Here is a 27,189-nt window from a genome sequence, read left to right as displayed (position 1 = left end):
AACCCCCTCTTTTCTGTGCGCACCGCCCCCCCCCCCCCATAGACTCACACAATTCTAGGGAGGTGTCCACTCCAACCAGCTGTTCAAAGCTGGACCATCCTGGATTAAATCATTGCATCCAGTGCTTTGTCAAGCCAGAACCCCCACCCTTAGGAATCCATCCCAGTGCTTCACCACTCTTCCAAATGGCCCACGTAGACCTTCCCCCAGTGATGTGCTCCAGTCCAGAGGTGGCTGCTTTTCAGTGTCCCGGGGTGCTTCAGGAGGAAAGGACTTAGCAGATGCACAATCCAAGGCTCAGTCCTGAGGCAGTGGCCAGCGTTTGGCTCAGGCTGCACTGAATCCTGCTGTAGCAAAAAAAGCAAACATGATACTGGGATGTATTAACAGGTGTGTTGTGAGCAGGACACGAGAAGTCATTCTTCCGCTCTACTCTGCGCTGATTAGGCCTCAGTTGGAGTATTGTGTCCAGTTCTGGGTGCCACATTTCAAGAAAGATGTGGAGAAATTGGAAAGGGTACAGAGAAGAGCAATGAGAATGATGAAAGGTCTAGAGAACATGACCTCTGAAGGAAGGCTGAAAGAATTGGGTTTGTTGAGTTTAGAAAAGAGAAGATTGAGGGGGGACATGATAGCTGTTTTCAGGTATCTAAAAAGGTGTCACAAGGAGGAGGGAGAAAACTTGTTCATCTTGGCCTCTGAGGATAGAACAAGAAGCAATGGGCTTAAACTGCAGCAAGGGAGGTTTAGGTTGGACATTAGGAAAAAGTTCCTACCTGTCAGGGTGGGGAAACACTGGAATAAATTGCCCAGGGAGGTTGTGGAATCCCCGTCTCTGGAGATATTGAAGAGCAGGTTAGATAAATGTCTATCAGGGATGGTCTAGACAGTATTTGGTCCTGCCATGAGGGCAGGGGACTGGACTCGATGACTCTTGAGGTCCCTTCCAGTCCTAGTGTTCTATGATTCTATGAAGCAAAACTCCCCTTGGAATCAGAGGTGAGGAAAGAGCTGAGGAAGCAGCTGCATGTCCCTGTACAGACGCTGTCCCCTCCCCCTCCGGCATGTCAGGGCTCTGTCTGGTCGTGGGGGCTTCTTTCTGCCGTTAGCCTGCTGGGAAGTTTGGAGGTGCCAGGGCTCCGCACTGTAACCATTGAACCCACTTTTCAGCGGAGGCAAGATCAGTGTTCCCAGGGTCTCACTGAAGCGCCATGGCCATACTGCTGTGATGGTTTCAGTGCCAACAGCCCCTCAAGCCAATGTCCAGAAAAGCATCCGGCCTGGCTCTGCCAGCACGGGGAGTTGGGGAATCCAGCCTTTCCCCTTCTAGTTTCTCCGCAGGGTGCATCACGCTCAGGGCTCAGCTGTTAGCCCGGATTTCCAGCTGGAATTTGTCTGGCTTCAGCCTCCAGCCTCTGGGCCTGGCACTTCTCATCTCGGTGAGATCCCAGCGCCCGACATTCCCGGTGGTTTTGCCCCAGCCCAGTCTCTGCCTGAGCCTAGTTTGATACGATAATGAGATGAGGGTTTGGGTCTCTCTCTGGATGGGATTTGACGCAGCCTCCCTCCATCTGTGCGGCTCTTTTCCTCCCCCGCTCCCAGTTCGGGTCCAGTGATCTCACCCAATCGCTTTCACTGATGCCGTGTGCATGGGGGAAACCCTGCCCCTGCGCCAGCTCACAGCTCTGCTGTTCACACGACCAGGAATCCCAGCGTCCCTTGGCCACAGCCCGGCACTGGGAGCTCCCGGTGAACCCGGCTAAACTCTGAATCCCGTCCAGGGTCCCATTGATCCATTTCACGGTGCCCTCATCTAGGGCTCAGGCCGGCACTCAACACGCTTTCCTGCCCACCACAGAGCCCTGCGTTCCCATTGGACAGCTCTGCATTCGAGTATATCAAAATATTTTGTTACCATAGAAACAGAGAAAGACATAGAATCCCAAACAAAAAACAGGACTATGTAGCAGTTTAAAGACTAACAAGATGGTTTATTAGGTGATGAGCTTTCATGGGCCAGACCCACTTCCTCAGATCAAATAGTGGAAGAAAATAGTCACAACCATATATACCAAAGGATACAATTAAAAAAAATGAACACATATGAAAAGGACAAATCACATTTCAGAACAGAAGGAGGATTCGGGGGAGGGGGGAAGGAAGGTAAATGTTTGTGAGCTAATGGTATTAGAGGTGATAATTGTGGAAGCTATCTTTGTAATGGGTAAGATAACTAGGGTCTTTGTTGAGCCCCCTGCAGAGAGTGTCGAATTTTAGCATGAATGACAGTTCAGAGGATTCCCTTTCAAGTGCAGATTTGAAAGTCTTCTGGAGTAGGATGCAGGTATTTAGGTCGTTGAGACAGTGTCCTTTCTGGTTGAAATGGCAAGAAACTTTTTTCTTTGTGATCCTAATGTCTGTTTTGTGGGCATTGATCCTTTGGCAAAGTGTCTTAGACGTTTGTCCAATGTACATAGCAGACGGACACTTTCAGCACATAATGGCATAAATTATATTTCTGGATGCGCAGGAATATGTATTCTCGATCTTATAACTCACTTGGTTAGGCCCAATAATGGTATCAGCAGAATGAATATGTGGACAAAGCTGGCAACGGGGTTTGTTGCAAGGGAAGGTACCAGGGTTGGTATTAGTGTGGTATGTCCTGTGGTTGTTGGTAAGAATCATCTTGAGGTTAGGTGGTTGTCTATAGGAGACTATGGGTCTGTCTCCCAGAGCCTCTTGGAGTTTAGTGTCCTGTTCCAGTATAGGCTGTAGTTTATTGATAATGTGTTGGACAGGTTTAAGTTGGGGGTTGTAGGTGATGACAAGTGGTGTTCTATTGTTGGTTTTCTTGGGTCTGTCTTGAAGTAGATGGTTTCTAGGTATTCGTCTGGCTCTTTCAATTTGCTTTTTTATTTCTCCGGGTGGGTAGTTGAGGTTTATAAATGCTTGGTAGAGATCCTGAAGCTTCTGGTCTCTGTCAGTGGGATTAGAGCAGATGTGGTTGTATCGAAGGGCTTGGCTATTGATGATGGATCGTGTGGTGTGTTCTGGATGGGAGCTGGAGGCATTTAGGTAACTGTATGAGTCGGTGGGTTTTCTGTAGAGAGTGGTGTCTAATTTTCCATTGTTGATTTGTACTGTGGTGTCCAGGAAATGGATCTCTCGTGTGGAATGGTCCAGGCTGAGGTTAATGGTGGGGTGTAGGTTGTTGAAATCTCTGTGGAACCTCTCCAGTGTTTCTTGGCCATGCGTCCAGATCATAAAGATGTCATTGATGTAGCATAAGAAGAGAAGGGGTAAAAGGGAACGGGAGTTGAGGAAACGTTGTTCTAGGTCAGCCATAAAGCATACTGTGGGGCCATGCGTGTACCCATGGCTGTGCCGCTGATGTGGAGGTATAAGTTGTTCTCAAACTGGAAATAATTGTGGGTGAGAACAAAGTTACATAGGTCTGCTATCAGGTTGGCAGTGGTGTCCTCTGGGATAGTGTTTCTAATTGCTTGTAATCTGTCTACATTTGGGATGTTGGTGTATAGAGCTTCTACATCCATGGTGGCAAGGATGGTGTTATTGGGGAGGTTATCGATGTTTTGTAGTTTCCTTAGGAAGTCAGTAGTGTCTCGGAGATAGCTGGGGGTGTTGGTTGTGTAGGGTTTGAGGAGAGAGTCTACATAGCTGGATAGACCAGTAGTGAGCGTGCCAATACCAGAGATGATGGGGCGTCCGGGGTGTCCAGGTTTATGGATCTTGGGAAGCAGATAGAACAATCCTGGTCGGGGGTCAGAAGGTGTTTCTGTGTGGATTTGTTCCCGAGTAGCTGTGGGGAGGATTTTAAGGAGACAGAGTAATTTCTGTTGGTATTCCGAGGTGGGATCAGAGGAGAGAGGTTTGTAAAATGTGGTGTTGGAGAGTTGTCTGGTTGCCTCTTGATTATAGTCGGCCTTATTCATAATGACCACAGCACCCCCTTTGTCAGCTGGTTTGATTATAATGTCCAGGTTGTTTTTGAGACTCTGGATGGCATGGTGTTCAGCGCGGCTAAGATTGTGTGTCGCTTGTTGTCGTTTGCGAATAATGTCAGTCTGTGCGTTGTTGCGGAAGCTGTGTATATAGAAATCCAGATTGTAATTCCGACCGTCAGGGGGAGTCCATATAGAATTATTCTTTCTTTTGTGTTGGTAGGGGGATAGAAATGTGATTTGTCCTTTTCATATTTGTTCATTTTTTTTATTGTATCCTTTGGTATCTATGGTTGTGACTATTTTCTTCCACTATTTGATCTGAGGAAGTGGGTCTGGCCCATGAAAGCTCATCATCTAATAAACCATCTTGTTAGTCTTTAAAGTGCTACATTGTCCTGCATTTTGTTTCAGCTACATCAGACTAACATGGCTACATTTCTATCACTATAGAATCCCAGGACTGGCAGGGACTTCTCGAGCTTGAAGACGATGTATTGAACACGTCTACTTTTTCTTCAAGATTAGCAAGTTTCCTTTCTCACCGTAGGATTTGCACTAAAGATTCCTAGGTTTTCTTATATTTAACATACTTAACAGGGACATTTACCCAACATTAATTGGGCCTTTAAGGTTTTTTTAATAAAATGCAAATGTACATTAACAAAATAAAAGGAAAATGTAAATGCTTTATTTTAATTAATGTATTTTTAATAATAGACATTTATTATTATGAAGATAATTTTCCTTTAGGATTTCTTCAAAATATTATTTTTTCTATTTCATTTGTATTAGTAACTTGTTCTTTAATGGGCATTCCATCATTGGTTCTTCCTCCCTATAAAGTCACTATGTTTTAAGAAAAAGAGATTATAATCAATTGAGTTTCACAAATCTTATCTTCTATTTTTCAAAGCTTAAACATTGATTCAGCTGTGCCAAGCCAGAGCCAATTTCTCCGTTTTATCTCTTTTCTGTCCTGCCGATTTAGTAGCAATCCTACTGCCCGTTCGTTCTCTGAGTCCGGCTCATCTCGGTTCAGGCTTTCTCAGCATTCACTGAGTTCTGTCCCTTTTCAGGACTGTTCTTGATCTGGTGATTTTGTACTTTTTCTGTTAGGTTCCATGAGGAGCCGTCCCATTCCAGCCATGTCCCCTTTTCCTGGCACAACCAAACGATCACGTTGCTTTATACACTTTCTTGTCTGTGGCGTTATAACTGTTCAGTGACCAAATACACTCATGTTAAAGGTGTATTATTGTCATTCTCATTTCTCCAGCTAACATTTCCTCCCTCTCAGTTGTGCTGAGGTTCGGATATTATAGGTTGGGAACTCTTCTCTTTTTGCCCATTGGAATGCAACCAGTTCTGTGCTTTACTTTCCTCTCCTCCATCATCTTCCCCTTCTTGTTTCCTCACAGACTCTTCAGTCTCGTCCCACACTGCAGCCTCCCCATTCCCCCGGTTCATTTCTGAACGCTCTTTTCTATCTGCTGTCTCCTCCACAGAGACGAGGCAGCAAAACTGAGCACATATCCCACCGGGTGATTTTCCATCCATTCTCCATCCTGAGGCATCCAAACATGGGCTTTCCATCTGTCACTGTACTAAATGAATAAGTGTTTCTCTGGTGTTGATATCAGTGAGGACCTGATATTTTCCCCAAGGTGGGTTTCCTACTGTTGCGTTGTATGGTTTCCCACAGCGTGAGGTGTAGACATGATTGACATGGAGAGCACTGGAAAATATGGACTTGCCAGTACTGGGGTCATTTGTTTACAATTCATTTCTCTGAATAATGAAAACGTAATTTCTCAGGGTGTGAAGAGCAAGCGATCTGCTTCACCATGAAAATAGTCACCCTCGGTGCGCATCACACCTCATACTAACGTTCTCTGTCCTTTCAGACGCTAGTACTGCGAGCATTGCTGTAGATCCTGGGCCCACACAGGACGTCAGGGGAACGTACGGCACATGCAATAGACACAGTTCTGCGTCAGAGTTGGGCACCTTCCTCCCTGAACCATGTCAGATTCCAACACATCTGAGTTCACCAACCCCTCCACTTTCATCCTTCTGGGTATCCCTGGCCTGGAGTGGGCCCATGTCTGGATCGCCATCCCTTTCTGCATCATGTACGTCATAACCATCCTGGGGAACGTCACCATCCTGTTCATTGTGAAGACAGAGCCGAGCCTCCATGAGCCCATGTACTATTTCCTCTGCATGCTGGCCGTCACTGACTTGGTCCTGTCCACAGCTACCGTGCCCACACTACTGAGCAATTTCTGGCTCAATTCCAGAGAAATCGAGTTCAGTGCCTGCCTCGCCCAGCTGTACTTCGTTCATTCCGTCGCACTGATTGAGTCTGGTATATTGGTGGCCATGGCTTTGGATCGCTACGTGGCCATCTGCCATCCCCTGAGACATTCCACCATCCTAAATAACCTCCTGGTGGCCAAGATCGGCCTGGCCATGGTGCTGCGAGGTGTCATACTTGTACTGCCCTTTCCCATCCTGGCAAGGCAGTGGCCATATTGTAGAACCAACGTCATCCCCTACACGCACTGTGAGCACATGGACGTGGTGAATCTGGCTTGCGCTGACATCCACATCAGTCGTTACTACGGCCTCTTTGTGGTGTTCTGTGGGCATACTCTGGATATGTTTCTTATCGCTGTGTCCTATATTCTGATCCTCAGGGCCGTCTTCAAACTCCCCACAAAGGACGCCCGGCTCAAGACTTTTGGGACCTGCACTTCCCACGTGTGTGTCATCTTAGCCTTTTACACTCCAACTCTCTTCAGCTCCCTCACGACCCGCTTTGGCCTCAATATACCTCTGCATGTCTACATTCTTATTTCTGACATTTACCTCCTGGTGCCGCCCATGCTAAATCCTATCATCTACGGGGTGAGGACCAAACAGATCCGGGACAGGCTGCTCCGGCTTTTTACTCTGAAAGGGACCTAAATGTTTTCTCCTGGCTCTCAGGTAGAGCTCCATGCTGAGATGGCTGGTGCTGGGCTTGCCTGCCTGAATGACCCATTGGCTGCTCAAAGAACGATTCAATCCTTTCCTGATATTTCTTTCTAAGTGTAACATATTGGGGAATGGATCTGTATGTGACTCATTAAATTGTAGGGTTTCTATGTTGTAACTGGACACCCAAAGCTCTGACAATGACCCTAACTCTTTCCCAAAGGCCCCACCTTTGCCCCACACTTTCCCTTGGGTTCCAGGCAGTTTTCTGCCTCTTCCAAGTGTTCTTCCCTCCTGCGTGCTCATCTCCTCTCCCATCACTCATTGGGACACCTCTGTGATGGGTTCCTCCTGGCCCTTCAGGGTGGCAGCTGGATCTGAGAGAGAACTGAGTCCTTTGCCTCCTGTAGCTGGGTTCCCTCCTGTGTTGTGAATTTCAAGTGGCAACTCCCCCATTCTGCCTCACCCCAACATCCACAGGCAGGTCCCGCACCCAGCGGTTTTCATGGATGCTCTACCAGACACTGCCTGAGCCCCCAATGGAAGAGGTTACAGCCCAAACACGCCCAGCTCTCCAGCCAGCACCCACGGAGCTGCCTTGCCCTGGTCCCATCCAGTATGGATGTCATGCCGAACGCCCTGCTGCTCCATGTTTTCAAGGTATTTCAATGAAAGAAGATGCCCCGTGCGATGGTAGCTACCCATGAAAATTACAGATCTCTGATCCCTTAGCAACAGCCCTGTGTGTTCGAAGTATTTCCCCTCGGTCAGCTCTCTCCAGAACTTTCTGTCTGATAGCGATCCATCCCTACTGAGCATGTACAGGGCATCAGTCCCTACAGACAACTCGGCATTCTCTCCAGCTCTTTTTCCTCATCAACTACAATTATAAAATATGCTCACAGAGCAGCCAATTCTTCCATGACTCAATTCAGAGCCCAAAACTTCTCCTCTGCCTTTGGGAAGGTTCCTAAAACATTGTTTACTCCTAACGCTGGATAATTAGCACAGAGGCCCAGACAGGCCAGTCTCCTGCCTGGTTACATCCAGATGCTGCTTCTCTCCCAGAGGCCGAGTGAACCCCCCGGGGTGGCCGAGAACTGGGTTATAACCAGCGCATGGCCATGTGTCGGCTCTTGGCGCGAGATGCTGCTGCAGATGCTGGGCTGAGAGAGGTGCAGGACGTGGCTGCTTTAGGAGGGTTCCCAGGGAAGACACGTCCCTCTCAGCACTCACAGGTACCGACCCTTGCTGAAGAGCTCACCTGGTCCCCACATTCACTGCAACAAGAACATGAGAAAATACACAGGAAATCTGGGGTCCTTGCCATTCTACACAGCCAGTGAACATCCCAGGGACCTTATCCTAGGGGTGAGTTTTTTCTAGTATCTTGAGCCAAAATGGCCCTGTTTTCTGTGCACCGTTACTCACCCACGTTCCACATGGGTTAAAGGATTTCTCGAAATTCCCGGGCTTCCTGGAATCAGCCACTGATCAGTTTCAGCAGCAGCTGACTTGGGGATGCCTGGGGTTCTTAAGTTGAATCTGTATGTAAGTCAGAACTGGCGTCCAGATTCAGCCACTGTTGAAACTGATCAGTTTCAGCAGCGGCTGAATCTGGACACCAGTTCCGACTTACATACAGATTCAACTTAAGAACAAACCTACAGTCCCTATCTTGTACGTAACCCGGGGACTGCCTGTACCCCTATTAGCCCCTCCCCTATTAGCATGACCTGTTCTATCCTTCCAATATATTTTGTACCTTGGTATGACTGTGTCCCATTGATTCTTCTCATTCTACAAGGTTTATGATAGGCCTATTCTATCAAAATCCTCCTTTAATACAAGGTACTCCAGTTCACTCATTTTACTATTTAGACGTCTAGCATTTGTGTAGAAGCACTTTAAAAATGTGTCACTGTTTTTCTGTCTGCAATTTCCTGATGTGTTAGACTGTCTTTTATTTGACGGTTTTTCATCTGATCTTACCCACATGTTATCATCTTCCATCCTCCTGACTAGAACATAGAGAATCTCTATTAGTAGACCTTCCCCTTAAAGATGTCTCTGTGAGATGGAGATTCAAGGGTTCCTCTTTGGAACAAATAAAATAAGTTTTCAACACAGACAAGACAACTTCTCTTGTAGCTTTGTTTGAGAAATTGGCTGAACTATCATGCCTAAAACTTTTTTTTAAAAAAAGGAAGGAATCAGAAGCAGATACCCTACCTGGGAATTTTCAAGCCAAACACTTAACGTTTGGAAATGTAAAAGCAATGGAAATTGAGGTCTTCTCCCTGATGGTGACAGAAAGCCTTCGCTGATTACTTAGTGTCATTGGTTCCACCTACTGTGCCCAATCCATTTGCTAATCCTATTCAGCTAAGCGCTTTGCTCCAGTAATGCCTATGGCAAGGAGCTCATCTGGTTCACTAGGATTTTGCATTCTAGAATCACAGAGCCACAGGGACAGAAGGGACTGAAAGTCCAGTTAGTCTGACCCCCAGCCAAAATGCAGGACGTGTTCCGTCTAAACCACCCCAGACAGGTGGGTGTTATGCCTTATTCAGAAAAAATCCAGTGAAGGAGATTTCACAATCTCCCAAGTCGTCTATTCCATTGTCCTCCTGTTCTTACAGGGAGGGATTTTTCCCCTGAGACGTCATTGCAATTTGCTGTGCAAACGTTTGAACCAATTTGCTCTTGCCCTGCCCTCTGTGGCAAGAGGACAACTTTGCACCACCTCTTCCTGGCAACCATTGGCATATTCAAAGATCCCTGTCATGTCTCCACTTCATCTCCTCTTTCCAAACTAAACATAGCCAGTTAATTCAGCTTTTTCGTATGGCTTGTGTTCCATGGCGTGTAACCTTTATAGACTAGCATGTAATCAGTCTATGGAACTCCTTGCCAGAGGAGGCTGTGAAGGCTAGGACTGTTGCAGAGTTTAAAGAGAAGCTAGATAATTTCATGGAGGTTAGGTCCATAAAAGGCTATTAGCCAGGGGATAGAAATGGTGTCCTTGGCCTCTGTTTGTCAGAGGCTGGAGAGGGATGGCAGGAGACAAATCGCTTTATCATTGTCTTCAGTCCACCCTCTCTGGGGCACCTAGTGCTGGCCACTGTCGGCAGACAGGCTACTGGGCTAGATGGACCTTTGGTCTGACCCAGTGCGGCTGTTCATATGTTCTTATGTACTAACAAAACATATAGTTGGTATCATGAGCTTTCGTGGGCACAGCCCACTTCTTCAGATGACCAATGACAATATCATTTTTTGAAAGTGTGAAGAGCATCCAATATATTTCATCCCTGAATGCAGCCTCCAATTGTGCATTTCATGTCTTATATTAACATTATCTCTCCATCCAGGCATTTTGACTGTCACCATCACCCTCGACCCTGGGCACGTACAGGACCTCAGGGGTGTGGACGGTACATTCAAGAGGTACCATTCTGCCTTAGAGTTGGACACTTTCTTCCCTGCTCTATGTCAGATTCCAACACAACCCACTTCACCAACCCCTCCACCTTCATCCTGTTGGGCATCCCTGGCCTGGAGGCAGCCCATGTCTGGATCTCCATCCCCTTCTGCATGATGTACATCATAGCCGTCTTGGGGAACTTCATCATCCTCTTCATTATAAAGACAGAGCGAAAACTCCATGAGCCCATGTACTATTTCCTCTGCATGATGGCTGTCATCGACATTGTCTTGTCCACGTGCATCCTGCCCAAAATGCTGAGCATCTTCTGGTTCAATTCCAGGGAGATCAGTTTCAGTGCCTGCCTCACCCAGCTGTACTTCTTTCACAGCTTCTCAGTGACAGAGTCGGGGATCTTTGTGGCCATGGCGTTTGATCGCTACGTGGCCATCTGTGATCCCTTGAGACATTCCACCATCCTGACAAACACCGTGGTGGCCAAGATCACTCTGAGTGCAGTGCTGCATGGTGGCATCCTCGTACTGCCTTATCCCCTCCTGGCGAGGCAGTGGCCGTATTGTGGAAACAACATCATCCCCCAGCCGTACTGTGTGCACATCGCCGTGGTGAAGCTGGCCTGCGCCGACACCCGGGTCAGTAGTTACTACGGCCTCTTTGTGCTCTTCTGTGTGTTGGGGCTGGATGTGATTTTTATCGCTCTGTCCTATATGCAGATCCTCAGGGCCATCTTCAGACTCCCCACCAAGGATGCCCGGCTTAAGACTTTTGAGACTTGCAGCTCCCACCTGTGTGCCATCCTAGCCTTTTACATCCCAGGTGTCTTTACCTCCCTCATGTACCGGTTTGGCCACAATATACCCCTGCATTTCCACATTCTCATTGCCAACGTGTGCCTCCTGGTGCCCATTATGCTGAACCCCATCATCTACGGGGTGAGGACCAAACAGATCTGGGGCAAGCTGCTCTGGCTGTTTACATGGAAAAGGACATAAGTTATTTTTCTGGGGCTTGGGAACTGAGACGGCAATTCAGGCAGAGTGGACTGGTGGCATGGGCCCTCTTCTCGCAGTTACAGACTGGGCAATCCAAGAGATATTATAGTGAAAGCACAATTAGAACTGAAGCTAGCAAGGGATGTGAAGGGTAACAAGAAAGGTTTCTACAGGCATGTTAGCAATAAGCGCGTGATCAGAGAGAGGGTGGGGCCCTTACTAGAAGAGGGAGGTACCCTAGTGACAGATGGTGTGGGAGAAGCTGAAGTACTCAATGCTCTCTGTGCCTCAGTCTTCACACACAAGTTCAGCTCCCAGACAACTGCACTAGGCAACACACTATGTGGAGGAGGTGGGCAGCCCTTGGTGGAGAAAGAACAGGTTAATAACTTGGATTTGGGTTTGCTTAGTCTGCAGAAGCGAAGAGTGAGGGGGGATTTGATAGCAGCCTTCAACTTCCTGAAGGGAGGTTCCAAAGAGGATGGAGAGAGGCCGTTCTCAGTGGTGGCAGATGGCAGAACAAGGAGCAATGGGCTCAAGTTACAGTGGGGCAGGTCTAGGTTGGATATTAGGAAAAACTATTTCCCTAGGATTGCGGTGAAGCACTGGGATGGGTTCCCTAGGGAGGGGGTGGAATCTCCATCCCCGCTGGTCCATCTACCATCTTCCCCCCCTGTTTCCTCAAGTCCTGCCTGTGTTCTGCCTCTTCTTCCTACGGCCCCCTCCTGTTCCTTTCTCTTCTGCTCCCCAGACCCAGCGACTCCCAGGAATTTCTCAGCGGGGGGTATGTTAACCAAAGGCAAGTTCGTATTTTTGTCTGGGCCCTTGCACCCAGATAGCAAAAGACGACTTGCATGTGTGTGGGACCTTTTAGCTGGAGAGATGGTGATAAATTAGAGGGACTTTCCATGGAGGAGGAGCTGCCAAGAATGTGCTCCAATGTTAACAACTACCCCACAAGGAATACACAGAAATAACACAGGTGAGACTGATCTGATATTGTGAACATGGATCTACATGTCATCAGGATACGTGTGTCCAGCCTTTGGAGGAAGTTCAGCCCAAGGGTTTGTGGGTGAGGAAGTTAAATTTGGACCTAGATGGAGGATCCAAGCTCCTCCGCTTATAAAACAGGGTGCCCCAAACTCCATGGTAACTCCAAATTCCTAACTGTCAGGATGGTCAAATATTGGTTTTATATAGAGGCACTAAGATATTCTCAGTCTCATTCTCTATCCCTTTTTAATGACTCCTAACATTCTGTTTGCTTTCGCGGAAAAGCGTCCGTGCCAATCTAGACGCTCTTTTCTGCAAATGCTTTTAACGGAAAACTTTTCCATTAAAAGCATTTGTGGAAAATCATGTCAGTCTAGACGTAGCCTTAGAGTCTAGCAGAAAGAAACCAAAATAATTTGGGGCTGGAGCACATGGCCTACAAAGAGAGGCTGAGGGGCTTCAGGTTATTAAGATTGCAGAAGACAAAAGTGAGGGGGGATCTGAGAGCAGCCTGCAACTCCCTGAAGGGGGGTTCCAAAGAGGCTGGAGAGAGGCTGTTCTCAGTGGTGACGTGTGGCTCATTCCCTAGCCTAGGTTGCCCCTCTCTCTTGTAGGGCATCGGCCTCAGACTTTGATTATGTTTCCTGCGGTTCCCTCAGGGCTCTGGCTGTGACTGTCACTGTCTCCAGGAGCACGGACAGGCCACCTCTCCCTGTGGCTCCGTGTGTCGCACCATACGAGGGTGTGTTGGGAGGGACTTCCCTGTGCTAGGCGCTTCCACGGCCCTGCAGGAAAGGGGCTGCCCAGTGTGAGGAGAGTGACCGAGGAGAGTCGCTGCCCTCCGGCCCCTGCGTGACAGCCCCGTGGGCCTGCAGAAAGTGCCCTTGCCTGCCTGTAGCCACCTTCTCCACGTGGCTCTGTCTCCTGCCCACCCCCCACCCTGAGCGCTCACAGGTGCCACATTCTGAGCAGACCTAGGCCTGGTGACTTAACTTTCTCACTAACCAAATGTCATGTTCAAGTAAACATGGAGCAGCCAATTCCTCTGTGGCTCAGCCCAGAGCCCAGAGTTCTCCTCTCCCCGTGGGAAGGGCCTTTAATTGCTGTTTGTGCTGCAAGCTGGATGAATAGCCCAGTGTCCAGGCTGGTTACATCCAGATGCTGCTTCTCCCCTAGGGGCTGAGCGAACCCCCCTGGGATGGCACGGAGCTATATGAACAGTGCACAGCCCTGTGCTGGCTCTCGGCACGGGATGCTGCTGAAGATGCTGGGCTGAGAGAGGTGGGGACGCAGCCGCTTTGAGCGGGGAGTCCCAGGGAAGACTCTTTGGTGTCTGGATTCACAGATCCCATCTCTCATAAGCTGCCCTGCTCCACAAACCCAGACCTACAGAGGCATGATCAATGCAGAGTGAACCACGTGCTCTGCAGAGCCATTAAACATCCCTGGGCCATTGCCACAGAGGTAAGTTTGCTCCTGCATCTCTGGCCAAACCCCCTCTTTTCTGTGCGCACCCCCCTCCCCCATAGACTCACACAATTCTAGGGAGGTGTCCACTCCAACCAGCTGTTCAAAGCTGGACCATCCTGGACTAAATTATGGCATCCAGTGCTTTGTCAAGCCAGAACCCCCACCCTTAGGAACCCATCCCAGTGCTTCACCACTCTTCCAAATGGCCCACGTAGACCTTCCCCCAGTGATGTGCTCCAGTCCAGAGGTGGCTGCTTTTCAGTATCCCGGGGTGCTTCAGGAGGAAAGGACTTAGAAGATGCACAATCCAAGGCTCAGTCCTGAGGCAGTGGCCAGTGTTTGGCTCAGGCAGCACTGAATCCTGCTGTTGCAAAAAAAGCAGACATGATTCTGGGCTGTATTAACAGGTGTGTTGTGAGCAGGACACGAGAAGTCATTCTTCCGCTCTACTCTGCGCTGGTTAGGCCTCAGTTGGAGTATTGTGTTCAGTTCTGGGCACCGCATTTCAAGAAAGATGTGGAGAAATTGGAAAGGGTCCAGAGAAGAGCAACGAGAATAATGGAAGGTCTAGAGAACATGACCTCTGAAGGAAGGCTGAAAGAATTGGGTTTGTTTAGTTTAGAAAAGAGAAGACTGAGGGGGGACATGAGAGCCATTTTCAGGTATCTAAAAGGGTGTCACAAGGAGGAGGGAGAAAACTTGTTCATCTTGGCCTTTGAGGATAGAGCAAGAAGCAATGGGCTTAAACTCCAGCAAGGGAGGTTTAGGTCGGACATTAGGAAAAAGTTGGTCAGACACTGGAATAAATTGCCCAGGGAGGTTGTGGAATCCCCATCTCTGGAGATATTGAAGAGCAGGTTAGATAAATGTCTATCAGGGATGGTCTAGACAGTATTTGGTCCTGCCATGAGGGCAGGGGACTGGACTCGATGACTCTTGAGGTCCCTTCCAGTCCTAGTGTTCTATGATTCTATGAAGCAAAACTCCCCTTGGAATCAGAGGTGAGGAAAGAGCTGAGGAAGCAGCTGCGTGTCCCTGTACAAACGCTGTCCCCTCCCCCTCCGGCATGTCAGGGCTCTGTCTGGTCGTGGGGGCTTGTTTCTGCCGTTAGCCTGCTGGGAAGTTTGGAGGTGCCAGGGCTCCGCACTGTAACCATTGAACCCACTTTTCAGCGGAGGCAAGATCAGTGTTCCCAGGGTCTCACTGAAGCGCCATGGCCATACTGCTGTGATGGTTTCAGTGCCAACAGCCCCTCAAGCCAATGTCCAGAACAGCGTCCGGCCTGGCTCTGCCAGCACGGGGAGTTGGGGAATCCAGCCTTTCCCCTTCTAGTTTCTCCGCAGGGTGCATCACGCTCAGGGCTCTGCCGTTAGCCCGGATTTCCAGCTGGAATTTGTCTGGCTTCAGCCTCCAGCCTCTGGGCCTGGCGCTTCTCATCTCGGTGAGATCCCAGCGCCCGACATTCCCGGTGGTTTTGCCCCAGCCCAGTCTCTGCCTGAGCCTAGTTTGATACGATAATGAGATGAGGGTTTTGGGTCTCTCTCTGGATGGGATTTTACGCAGCCTCCCCCCATCTGTGCGGCTCTTTTCCTCCCCCGCTGCCAGTTTGGGTCCCGCGATCTCACCCAGGCGCTTTCACCGATGCCGTGTGCAAGGGGGAACCCTGCCCCTGCGCCAGCTCACAGCTCTGCTGTTCACACGACCAGGAATCCCAGCGTCCCTTGGCCACAGCCCGGCACTGGGAGCTCCCGGTGAACCCGGCTAAACTCTGAATCCCGTCCAGGGTCCCATTGATCCATTTCACGGTGCCCTCATCTAGGGCTCAGGCCGGCACTCAACACGCTTTCCTGCCCACCACAGAGCCCTGCGTTCCCATTGGACAGCACCGCATTCGAGTACATGAAAATATTGTGTTAGCATAGAAACAGAGAAAGACATAGAATCCCAAACAAAAAACAGGACTATGTAGCACTTTAAAGACTAACAAGATGGTTTATTAGGTGATGAGCTTTCGTGGGACAGACCCACTTCCTCAGATCAAATAGTGGAAGAAAATAGTCACAACCATATATACCAAAGGATACAATTAAAAAAATGAACACATATGAAAAGGACAAATCACATTTCAGAACAGAAGGAGGATGCGGGGGGGGGGGGGGCGAAGGAAGGTAAATGTTTGTGAGCTAATGGTATTAGAGGTGATAATTGGGGAAGCTATCTTTGTAATGGGTAAGGTAGTTGGGGTCTTTGTTGAGCCCCCTGCGGAGAGTGTCGAATTTTAGCATGAATGACAGTTCAGAGGATTCCCTTTCAAGTGCAGATTAGAAAGTCTTCTGGAGTAGGATGCAGGTATTTAGGTCGTTGAGACAGTGTCCTTTCTGGTTGAAATGGCAAGAAACTTTTTTCTTTGTGATCCTGTCTAGTATCTGTTTTGTGGGCATTGATCCTTTGGCAAAGTGTTTGAGACATTTGTCCAATGTACAAAGCAGACGGACACTTTCGGCACATGATAGCATAAATTATATTTCTGGATGCGCAGGAATATGTATTCTCGATCTTATAACTCACTTGGTTAGGCCCAATAACGGTATCAGCAGACTGAATATGTGGACAAAGCTGGCAACGGGGTTTGTTGCAAGGGAAGGTACCAGGGTTGGTATTAGTGTGGTATGTCCTGTGGTTGTTGGTAAGAATCATCTTGAGGTTAGGTGGTTGTCTATAGGGGTATGTCTACACTACAATGTTAGTTCGAACTAACATTCATAGCCGCTACACTAGCGCTCCTCTAGTTCGAATTTGAATCGAACTAGCGGAGCGCTTAGTTCGAACTAGGAAAACCTCATTTTACGAGGATTAAGCCTAGTTAGAATTTACTAGTTCGAATTAAGGGGTCTGTAGCCCCTTAATTTGAACTAGTGGGAGGCTAGCCCTCCCCAGGTTTCCCTGGTGGCCACTCTGGCCAACACCAGGGAAACTCTATGCCCCCCTCCTGGCCCCGGACCCCTTATAGGGGCACGGGCTGGCTACGGTGCCCGTGCCAGGTGCAAGCCTGCCAGCACCCAGCCAGCAGACCCTGCACCTGGCATGGCACAGAGCCACCCACCTGATGTCCCCCAGCCCAACCCCTCTTCCCGGGACCAGGCTGGCGGCTCCCGGGAGCTTGCCCTGGACCTCAAGAGGCGGGCACCTTCCTGGGCTAGTGCGGACATCGTGGACCTCGTCCACGATCTCCGCACTAGGCACAGGAAAGTGGCCGTCTAGGGCAGGAGAGCTGCCAGCCTGGCCACCCAGGAACAGGTGTGCATGAAAATCAAGGGGGTCCACTGAGACCCCCGACCCTGAGCCCTGAGCTTACAATGGCCGTCCTGGGTCAGACCAAAGGTCCATCTAGCCCATTAGCCTGTCTCCCGACAGCAGCCAACCCTAGGGACCCTGGAGGGGATGGACCGAAGACAGTGACCAAGCCATTTGTCTCGTGCCATCCCTCTCCAGCCTTCCACAAACTTTGGGCAGGGACACCACTCCTACCCCCTGGCTAAGACTACTCCATGGACCCAACCTCCATGATTTGATCTCACTTCCCTTTAAACTCTGTTCTAGTTGTAGCCTTCACAGCCTCCTGCAGCAAGGAGTTCCACAGGTTAACTATTTGCTTTGTCAAGAACAACTTTCTCTTACTAGTTTGAAGCCTGCTACCCATTCCTTTCCTTTGGTGTCCTCTAGTCCTTCTTTATGGGAACTCATGAAGAACTTTTCTGTGTGCACCCTCTCCACCCAACCCCTGCTTTTAGAGACCTCTATCCTGTCCCCGCTCCATCTCCTCTTTTCTAAGCTGAACAGTCCCAGTCTCTGTAGCCTCTCTTCATCTGGGACCTGTTCCCAACCCCTGATCATGTTAGTTGCCCTCCCCTCTCCCACTCTCTCTCTTCCCCTCTCCCACCTCCTTTTCCCAGTCTCCCCCAGTTTTGTTCAATAAAGACAGAGTCAATGTTGGAAGAAACGTTATCTTTATTTTGTACATCAATAAGAAGGGGACTAGGGAAGGGTAAGTGGAAGGAGGTGAGGGAGGAATGGGGTACGATCCCCCGATGGGGAGGACTGGGCTGGCTCTGCGGGCTTCTGGGGGTGGAAGCTCTCCTGCAGCCCCCCGATTGCCCCCTCTCCCCAGATGGCAGCCTGCGGCAAGTGCAGCCGGGCTGATGGCCGAGTGGTGTGTACTCCGGGCAATCCAAGCCAGGACTGCTTTGCAAGTGGGGCACCCCTGAGAACTGTCTGTCTGGGGTGGGGGTTGGGACCCTTTAAGCGCAGCCCTCGGCTAGCCTGAGACAGCATCTCCACGCTCTAAGTCCTCCTCTGATGCCCTGCCGGCACTGCTTCCGGCCATCCTTAAGCCCTGTTCAGGGTCCACTCAATGTGGACTTGCTAGTTCGAATTAGCAAAACGCTAATTCGAACTAGTTTTTAGTTCTAGACGCGTTAGTTCGAATTAGCTTAGTTCGAATTAGCTAATTCGAACTAAGTTAGTTCAAATTAACGTTGCAGTGTAGACGTACCCTAGCAGACTATGGTCTGTCTCCCAGAGCCTCTTGGAGTTTAGTGTCCTGTTCCAGTATAGGCTGTAGTTTATTGATAATGTGTTGGACAGGTTTAAGTTGGGGGTTGTAGGTGACGACAAGTGGTGTTCTAGTGTTGGTTTTCTTGGGTCTGTCTTAAAGTAGATGGTTTCTAGGTATTCGTCTGGCTCTTTCAATTTGCTTTTTTATTTCTCTGGGTGGGTAGTTGAGGTTTATAAATGCTTGGTAGAGATCCTGAAGCTTCTGGTCTCTGTCAGTGGGATTAGAGCAGATGCGGTTGTATCGAAGGGCTTGGCTATAGACGATGGATCGTGTGGTGTGTTCTGGATGGGAGCTGGAAGCTTGTAGGTAACTGTATGAGTCAGTGGGTTTTCTGTAGAGGGTGGTGTCTAATTTTCCATTGTTGATTTGTACTGTGGTGTCCAGGAAATGGATCTCTCGTGTGGAATGGTCCAGGCTGAGATTGATGGTGGGGTGTAGGTTGTTGAAATCTCTGTGGAACCTCTCCAGTGTTTCTTGGCCATGTGTCCAGATCATAAAGATGTCATCGATGTAGCGTAAGAAGAGAAGGGGTAAAAGGGGACGGGAGTTGAGGAAACATTGTTCTAGGTCAGCCATAAAGATATTAGCATACTGTGGGGCCATACGTGTACCCATGGCTGTGCCGCTGATGTGGAGGTATAAGTTGTTCTCAAACTGGAAATAATTGTGGGTGAGAACAAAGTTACATAGGTCTGCTATCAGGTTGGCAGTGGTGTCCTCTGGGATAGTGTTTCTAATTGCTTGTAATCCGTCTACATGTGGGATGTTGGTGTATAGAGCTTCTACATCCATGGTGGCAAGGATGGTGTTATTGGGGAGGTTATCGATGTTTTGTAGTTTCCTTAGGAAGTCAGTAGTGTCTCAGAGATAGCTGGGGGTGTTGGTTGTGTAGGGTTTGAGGAGAGAGTCTACATAGCTGGATAGACTAGTAGTGAGCGTGCCAATACCAGAGATGATGGGGCGTCCAGGGTGTCCAGGTTTATGGATCTTGGGAAGCAGATAGAACAATCCTGGTCGGGGGTGGGAAGGTGTTTCTGTGTGGATTTGTTCCCGAGTAGCTGTGGGGAGGATTTTAAGGAGACAGAGTAATTTCTTTTGGTATTCCGAGGTGGGATCAGAGGAGAGAGGTTTGTAAAATGTGGTGTTGGAGAGTTGTCTGGTTGCCTCTTGATTATAGTCGGCCTTATTCATAATGACCACAGCACCCCCTTTGTCAGCTGGTTTGATTATAATGTCCAGGTTGTTTTTGAGACTCTGGATGGCATGGTGTTCAGCGCGGCTGAGATTGTGTGTCGCTTGTTGTTGTTTGCGAATAATGTCAGTCTGTGCGTTGTTGCGGAAGCTTTGTATATAGAAATCCAGATTGTAATTCCGACCGTCAGGTGGAGTCCATATAGAATTATTCTTTCTTTTGTGTTCATAGAATCATAGAACCATAGAGCTGGAAGAGACCTCAGAAGGTCATGAAGTCCAGCCCCCTGCTCTAGGCAGGACCAATCCCAACTAAATCATCCCAGCCAGGGCTTTGTCAAGCCGAGACTTAAACACCTCTAGGGATGAAGACTCCACTACTTCCCTAGGTAACCCATTCCAGTGCTTCACCACCCTCCTAGTGAAATAGTTTTTCCTAGTATCCAACCTGGACCTCTCCCACCACAACTTGAGACCATTGCTCCTTGTTCTGCCATCTGTCACCACTGAGAACAGCCTCTCTCCATCCTCTTTGGAACCTCCCTTCAGGAAGTTGGAGGCTGCTATCAAATCCCCCCTCACTCTTCGCTTCTGCAGACTAAACAGACCCAAGTCCCTCAGCCTCTCCTCATAGGTCATATGCTCCAGCCCCCTAATCATTTTGGTTGTCCTCTGCTGGACCCTCACCAATGCGTCCACATCCTTTTTGTAGTGGGGGGCCCAGAACTGGACACAATACATTCAAAGAAAAGCGAGCCCCAGAGAAGAGAAGTCGATTCTGGGCCGCATAAGCTACCATTCCAAATACTTTGTTCCTGGCAGTCTCCACCAATAGCTGAGTAACTAGGAGGTTCCACCCGAGTCATTTCCAGAGGCAGATGATGAATCGAGATTGTTTACGTTGATCGCCATCACCTGAGTGAACAGACATCTAGATATTTTTAAAAAGGGATTTTGCCGCGAGAGGGTTTAATCAAACAGAAACATCCAGTGTTTATGCAACTTCCAAGTGTTATCTGAAAGCATTTGATGTGCTTTACAAACGTTTCCTCCTACTTCCACATCGCTCTCGTCTGCCAATACTATTGCAGTACTGGCTTCCACAGGCGTCTGTCTAAACAAATACACAGGCAGATAGTCTGAAAATGGAGCAGTCCCATCTGCTGGACCTCTCTGGAGCTGACATTTGGTTGTGACCATCACCTCCTAATGTGCAGATTTCACCTCCTACAGAAGATGGTGCCAAGCATGTTCTAATTTCCATGTGTAATATTGAACTTGGAAAGGCTCAGTGACAAATGCAGAGTAGAAGTTAACGACCAGTTGGAATTGCTATTAGCATGCCAGAAACAGGCGGTGCAGGAGGTGGGGGGAGAAAACTTGACCCAGTGTTGATAGGGGGGATAGAAATGTGATTCGTCCTTTTCATAGCTGTTCATTTTTTAAATTGTATCCTTTGGTATATATGGTTGTGACTATTTTCTTCCACTATTTGATCTGAGGAAGTGGGTCTGGCCCACGAAAGCTCATCACCTAATAAACCATCTTGTTAGTCTTTAAAGATGTCATGCATCTGACGAAGTGGGTCTTTGCCCACGAAAGCTTATGCTCCTACACTTCAGTTAGTCTATAAGGTGCCACAGGACTCCTCGTCGCTTTTGCAGATTCAGACTAACACGGCTACCCCTCTGATACTTCACTGCTGATGGATCCACATGTCTTTCCTCACCTTACACGGTATGGGTACCTCGTACAGCTTGAAGACGATGTCTTGAACACGTCTACTTTTTCTTCAAGATTAACAAGTTTCCTTTCTCACCGTTGGATTTGCACTAAAGATTCCTAGGTTTTCTTATATTTAACATACTTAACAGGGATATTTACCCAACATTAATTGGGCCTTTAAATTGATTAAGGTTTTTTTAATAAAATGCAAATGTACATTAACAAAAGGAAAATGTAAATGCTTTATTTTAATTAATGTATTTTTAATAATAGATATTTATTATTATGAAGATAATTTTCCTTTGGGATTTCTTCAAAATATTATTTTTTCTACTTAATTTGTATTAGTAACTTGTTTTTTAATGGGCATTCCATCATTGGTTCTTCCTCCCTATAAAGTCACTATGTCTATTTGATCTGAGGAAGTGGGTCTGGCCCATGAAAGCTCATCATCTAATAAACCATTTTGTTAGTCTTTAAAGTGCTACATTGTCCTGCATTTTGCTATGTTTTAAGAAAAAGAGATTATAATCAATTGAGTTTCACAAATCTTATCTTCTATTTTTCAAAGCTTAAACATTGATTCAGCTGTGCCAAAGCAGAGCCAATTTCTCCGTTTTATCTCTTTTCTGTCCTGCCGATTTAGTAGCAATCCTACCGCCCGTTCGTTCTCTGAGTCCGGCTCATCTCGGTTCAGGCTCTCTCAGCATTCACTGAGTTCTGTCCCTTTTCAGGACTGTTCTTGATCTGGTGATTTTGTACTTTTTCTGTTAGGTTCCATGAGGAGCAGTCCCATTCCAGCCATGTCCCCTTTTCCTGGCACAACCAAACGATCACATCGCTTTATACACTTTCTTGTCTGTGGCGTTATAACTGTTCAGTGACCAAATACACTCATGTTAAAGGTGTATTATTGTCATTCTCGTTTCTCCAGCTAACATTTCCTCCCTCTCAGTTGTGCTGATGTTCGGATATTATAGGTTGGGAACTCTTCTCTTTTTGCCCATTGGAATGCAACCAGTTCTGTGCTTTACTTTCCTCTCCTCCATCATCTTCCCCTTCTTGTTTCCTCACACACTCTTCTGTCTCATCCCACAATGCAGCCTCCCCATTCCCACAGTTCATTTCAGAACGCTCTTTTCTATCTGCTGTCTCCTCCACAGAGACGAGGCAGCAAAACTGAGCACATATCCCACCGGGTGATTTTCCATCCATTCTCCATCCTGAGGCACCCAAACATGGGCTTTCCATCTGTCACTGTACTAAATGAATAAGTGTTTCTCTGGTGTTGATATCAGTGAGGACCTGATATTTTCCCCAAGGTGGGTTTCCTACTGTTGGCTTGTATGGTTTCCCACAGCGTGAGGTGTAGACATGATTGACACGGGGAGCACTGGAAAATATGGACTTGCCTGTACTAGGGTCATTTGTTTACAATTCATTTCTCTGAAAACGTAATTTCTCAGGGTGTGAAGAGCAACCGATCTGCTTCACCATGAAAATAGTCACCATCGGTGCGCATCACACCTCATACTAACGTTCTCTGTCCTTTCAGACGCTAGTACTGCGAGCATTGCTGTAGATCCTGGGCCCACACAGGACGTCAGGGGAACGTACGGCACATGCAATAGACACAGTTCTGCGTCAGAGTTGGGCACCTTCCTCCCTGAACCATGTCAGATTCCAACACATCTGAGTTCACCAACCCCTCCACTTTCATCCTTCTGGGTATCCCTGGCCTGGAGTGGGCCCATGTCTGGATCGCCATCCCTTTCTGCATCATGTACGTCATAACCATCTTGGGGAACATCACCATCCTGTTCATTGTAAAGACAGAGCCGAGCCTCCATGAGCCCATGTACTATTTCCTCTCCATGCTGGCCATCACTGACTTGGTCCTGTCCACAGCTACCGTGCCCACAATACTGAGCAATTTCTGGCTCAATTCCAGAGAAATCGAGTTCAGTGCCTGCCTCGCCCAGCTGTACTTCGTTCATTCCTTCTCAGTGATTGAGTCTGGGATATTGGTGGCCATGGGTTTGGATCGCTATGTGGCCATCTGCCATCCCCTGAGACATTCCACCATCCTGAATAACCTCCTGGTGGCCAAGATCGGCCTGGCCATGGTGCTGCGAGGTGTCATACTTGTACTGCCCTTTCCCATCCTGGCAAGGCAGTGGCTGTATTGCAGAACCAACGTCATCCCCTACACGCACTGTGAGCACATGGACGTGGTGAATCTGGCCTGCGCTGACATCCGTGTCAGTCGTAACTACGGCCTCTTTGTGGTGTTCTGTGGGGATACTCTGGATATGTTTCTTATCGCTGTGTCCTATATTCTGATCCTCAGGGCCGTCTACAAACTCCCCACAAAGGACGCCCGGCTCAAGACTTTTGGGACCTGCACTTCCCACGTGTGTGTGATCTTAGCCTTTTACACTCCAACTCTCTTCAGCTCCCTCACGACCCGCTTTGGCCTCAATATACCCCTGCATGTCTACATTCTTATTTCTAACATTTACCTCCTGGTGCCGCCCATGCTAAATCCTATCATCTACGGGGTGAGGACCAAACAGATCCGGGACAGGCTGCTCTGGCTTTTTACTCTGAAAGGGACCTAAATGTTTTGTCCTGGCTCTCAGGTAGACCTCCGTGCCGAGATGGCTGGTGCTGGGCTTGCCTGCCTGAATGACCCATTGGCTGCTCAAAGAGCGATTCAATCCTTTCCTGATATTTCTTTCTAAGTGTAACATATAGGGGAATGGATCTGTATGCGACTCATTAAATTGTAGGGTTTCTATGTTGTAACTGGACACCCAAAGCTCTGACAATGACCCCAACTCTTTCCCAAAGGCCCCACCTTTGCCCCACACTTTCCTTTGGGTTCCAGGCAGTTTTCTGCCTCTTCCAAGTGAGTGACTCACTGGCTAGTCAAAGAACCATTCGATCCTTTCCTGATATTTCTTTCTAAGTGTAACATTTTGGAGAATGGATCTGTATGCAACTCATTCAATTGTAGGGTTTCTATGTTATAACTGAACACCCAAGGCCCCGACAATGACCCCACCTCTTTCCCAAAGGCCGCACCACTGCCCAACACCTTCCTTTGGGCTCCAGGCAGATTTGTGCCTCTTCCAAGTGTCCTTCCCTTCTGCGTGCTCATCTCCTCTCCCATCACTCATTGGGACACCTCTGTGATGGGTTCCTCCTGGCCCTTCAGGGTGGCAGCTGGATCTGAGAGAGAACTGAGTCCTTTGCCTTCTGTAGCTGGGTTCCCTCCTGTGTTGTGAATTTCAAGTGGCAACTCCCCCATTCTGCCTCACCCCAACATCCACAGGCAGGTCCCGCACCCAGCGGTGTTCATGGATGCTCTACCAGACACTGCCTGAGCCCCCAATGGAAGAGGTTACAGCCCAAACACGCCCAGCTCTCCAGCCAGCACCCACGGAGCTGCCCTGCCCTGGTCCCATCCAGTGTGGATGTCATGCCGAACGCCCTGCTGCTCCATGTTTTTAAGACGAAGTGGGTCTTTGCCCACGAAAGCTTATGCTCCTACACTTCAGTTAGTCTATAGGGTGCCACAGGACTCCTCATCGCTTTTGCAGATTCAGACTAACACGGCTATCCCTCTGATACATGTTTTTAAGGTATTTCAATGAAAGAAGATGCCCCGTGCGATGGTAGCTACCCATGAAAATTACAGATCTCTGATCCCTTAGCAACAGCTCTGTGTGTTCGAAGTATTTCCCCTCAGTCAGCTCTCTCCAGAACTTTCTGTCTGATAGCGATCCATCCCTACTGAGCATGTACAGGGCATCAGTCCCTACAGACAGCTCGGCATTCTCTCCAGCTCTTTTTCCTCATCAACTACAATTATAAAATATGCTCACAGAGCAGCCAATTCCTCCATGACTCAATTCAGAGCCCAAAACTTCTCCTCTGCCTTTGGGAAGGTCCCTAAAACATTGTTTACTCCTAACACTGGATAATTAGCACAGAGGCCCAGACAGGCCAGTCTCCTGCCTGGTTACATTCAGAAACTGCTTCTCCCCCAGAGGCCAAGTGAACCCCCGAGGGTGGCCGAGAACTGGGTTATAACCAGCGCATGGCCCTGTGCCGGCTCTTGGCGCGAGATGCTGCTGCAGATGCTGGGCTGAGAGAGGTGTGGGACGCGGCTGCTTTAGGAGGGTTCCCAGGGAAGACACGTCCCTCTCAGCACTCACAGGTACCGACCCTTGCTGAAGAGCTCACCTGGTCCCCACATTCACTGCAACAAGAACATGAGAAAATACACAGGAAATCTGGGGTCCTTGCCATTCTACACAGCCAGTGAACATCCCAGGGACCTTATCCTAGGGGTGAGTTTTTTCTAGTATCTTGAGCCAAAATGGCCCTGTTTTCTGTGCACCGTTACTCACCCACGTTCCACACGGATTAAAGGATTTCTCAAAATTCCCGGGCTTCCTGGAATCAGCCACTGATCAGTTTCAGCAGCAGCTGACTTGGGGATGCCTGGGGTTCTTGAGTTGAATCTGTATGTAAGTCAGAACTGGCGTCCAGATTCAGCCACTGTTGAAACTGATCAGTTTCAGCAGCGGCTGAATCTGGACACCAGTTCCGACTTACATACAGATTCAACTTAAGAACAAACCTACAGTCCCTATCTTGTACGTAACCCGGGGACTGCTTGTAGTGCCCCACCCCTATTAACATGACCTGTTCTATCCTTCCAATATATTTTGTATCCTGGTATGACTGTGTCCCATTGATTCTTCTCATTCTACAAGGTTTATGAGAGGCCTATTCTATCAAAATCCTCCTTTAATACAAGGTACTCCAGTTCACTCATTTTACTATTTAGACGTCTAGCATTTGTGTAGAAGCACTTTAAAAATGTGTCACTGTTTTTCTGTCTGCAGTTTCCTGATGTGTTAGACTGTCTTTTATTTGACAGTTTTTCATCTGATCTTACCCACATGTTACCATCTTCCATCCTCCTGACTAGAACATAGAGAATCTCTATTAGTAGACCTTCCCCTTAAAGATGTCTCTGTCAGATGGAGATTCAAGGGTTCCTCTTTGGAACAAATAAAATAAGTTTTCAACACAGACAAGACAACTTCTCTTGTAGCTTTGTTTGAGAAATTGGCTGAACTATCATGCCTAAAACTTTTTTTTAAAAAAAGGAAGGAATCAGAAGCAGATACCCTACCTGGGATTTTTCAAGCCAAACACTTAACGTTTGGAAATGTAAAAGCAATGGAAATTGAGGTCTTCTCCCTGACGGTGTCAGAAAGCCTTCGCTGATTACATAGTGTCATTGGTTCCACCTACTGTGCCCAATCCATTTGCTAATCCTATTCAGCTAAGCGCTTTGCTCCAGTAATGCCTATGGCAAGGAGCTCATCTGGTTCACTAGGATTTTGCATTCTAGAATCACAGAGCCACACGGACAGAAGGGACCGAAAGTCCAGTTAGTCTGACCCCCAGCCAAAATGCAGGACGTGTTCCGTCTAAACCACCCCAGACAGGTGGGTGTTCTGCCTTATTCAGAAAAAATCCAGTGAAGGAGATTTCACAATCTCCCGAGTCGTCTATTCCATTGTCCTCCTGTTCTTACAGGGAGGGATTTTTCCCCTGAGACGTCATTGCAATTTGCTGTGCAAACGTTTGAACCAATTTGCTCTTGCCCTGCCCTCTGTGGCAAGAGGACAACTTTGCACCACCTCTTCCTGGCAACCATTGGCATAGTCAAAGATCCCTGTCATGTCTCCACTTCATCTCCTCTTTCCAAACTAAACATAG

General features: G+C 48.3%; 3 protein-coding genes across 3 annotated transcripts; all 3 read left to right on the top strand.

The window, feature by feature from the left end:
- Window positions 1–5,975: 5,975 nt before the first annotated feature.
- On the top strand, window positions 5,976–6,938 carry LOC149526148 (olfactory receptor 52E2-like). Its single transcript, XM_089777501.1, has one exon. The coding sequence runs from the start codon at window positions 5,991–5,993 to the stop codon at window positions 6,936–6,938; it is 948 nt and encodes a 315-aa protein (XP_089633627.1). The 5' UTR covers window positions 5,976–5,990.
- Window positions 6,939–10,439: 3,501 nt separating this feature from the next.
- Window positions 10,440–11,387, top strand: LOC149526147 (olfactory receptor 52R1-like). The gene has a single exon (XM_089777496.1). It carries the CDS (start codon window positions 10,440–10,442, stop codon window positions 11,385–11,387), a length of 948 nt encoding a protein of 315 aa, XP_089633622.1.
- Window positions 11,388–23,057: 11,670 nt separating this feature from the next.
- Window positions 23,058–24,005, top strand: LOC102459676 (olfactory receptor 52E2-like). The gene has a single exon (XM_006112432.2). It carries the CDS (start codon window positions 23,058–23,060, stop codon window positions 24,003–24,005), a length of 948 nt encoding a protein of 315 aa, XP_006112494.2.
- The last annotated feature ends 3,184 nt before the right edge of the window (window positions 24,006–27,189 follow it).

Source organism: Pelodiscus sinensis, chromosome 1 (assembly GCF_052426305.1).
Source record: "Pelodiscus sinensis isolate ZL-2025 chromosome 1, ASM5242630v1, whole genome shotgun sequence".
NCBI lineage: Eukaryota > Metazoa > Chordata > Testudines > Trionychidae > Pelodiscus > Pelodiscus sinensis.
This window is presented reverse-complemented; position numbering and strand designations above follow the sequence as displayed.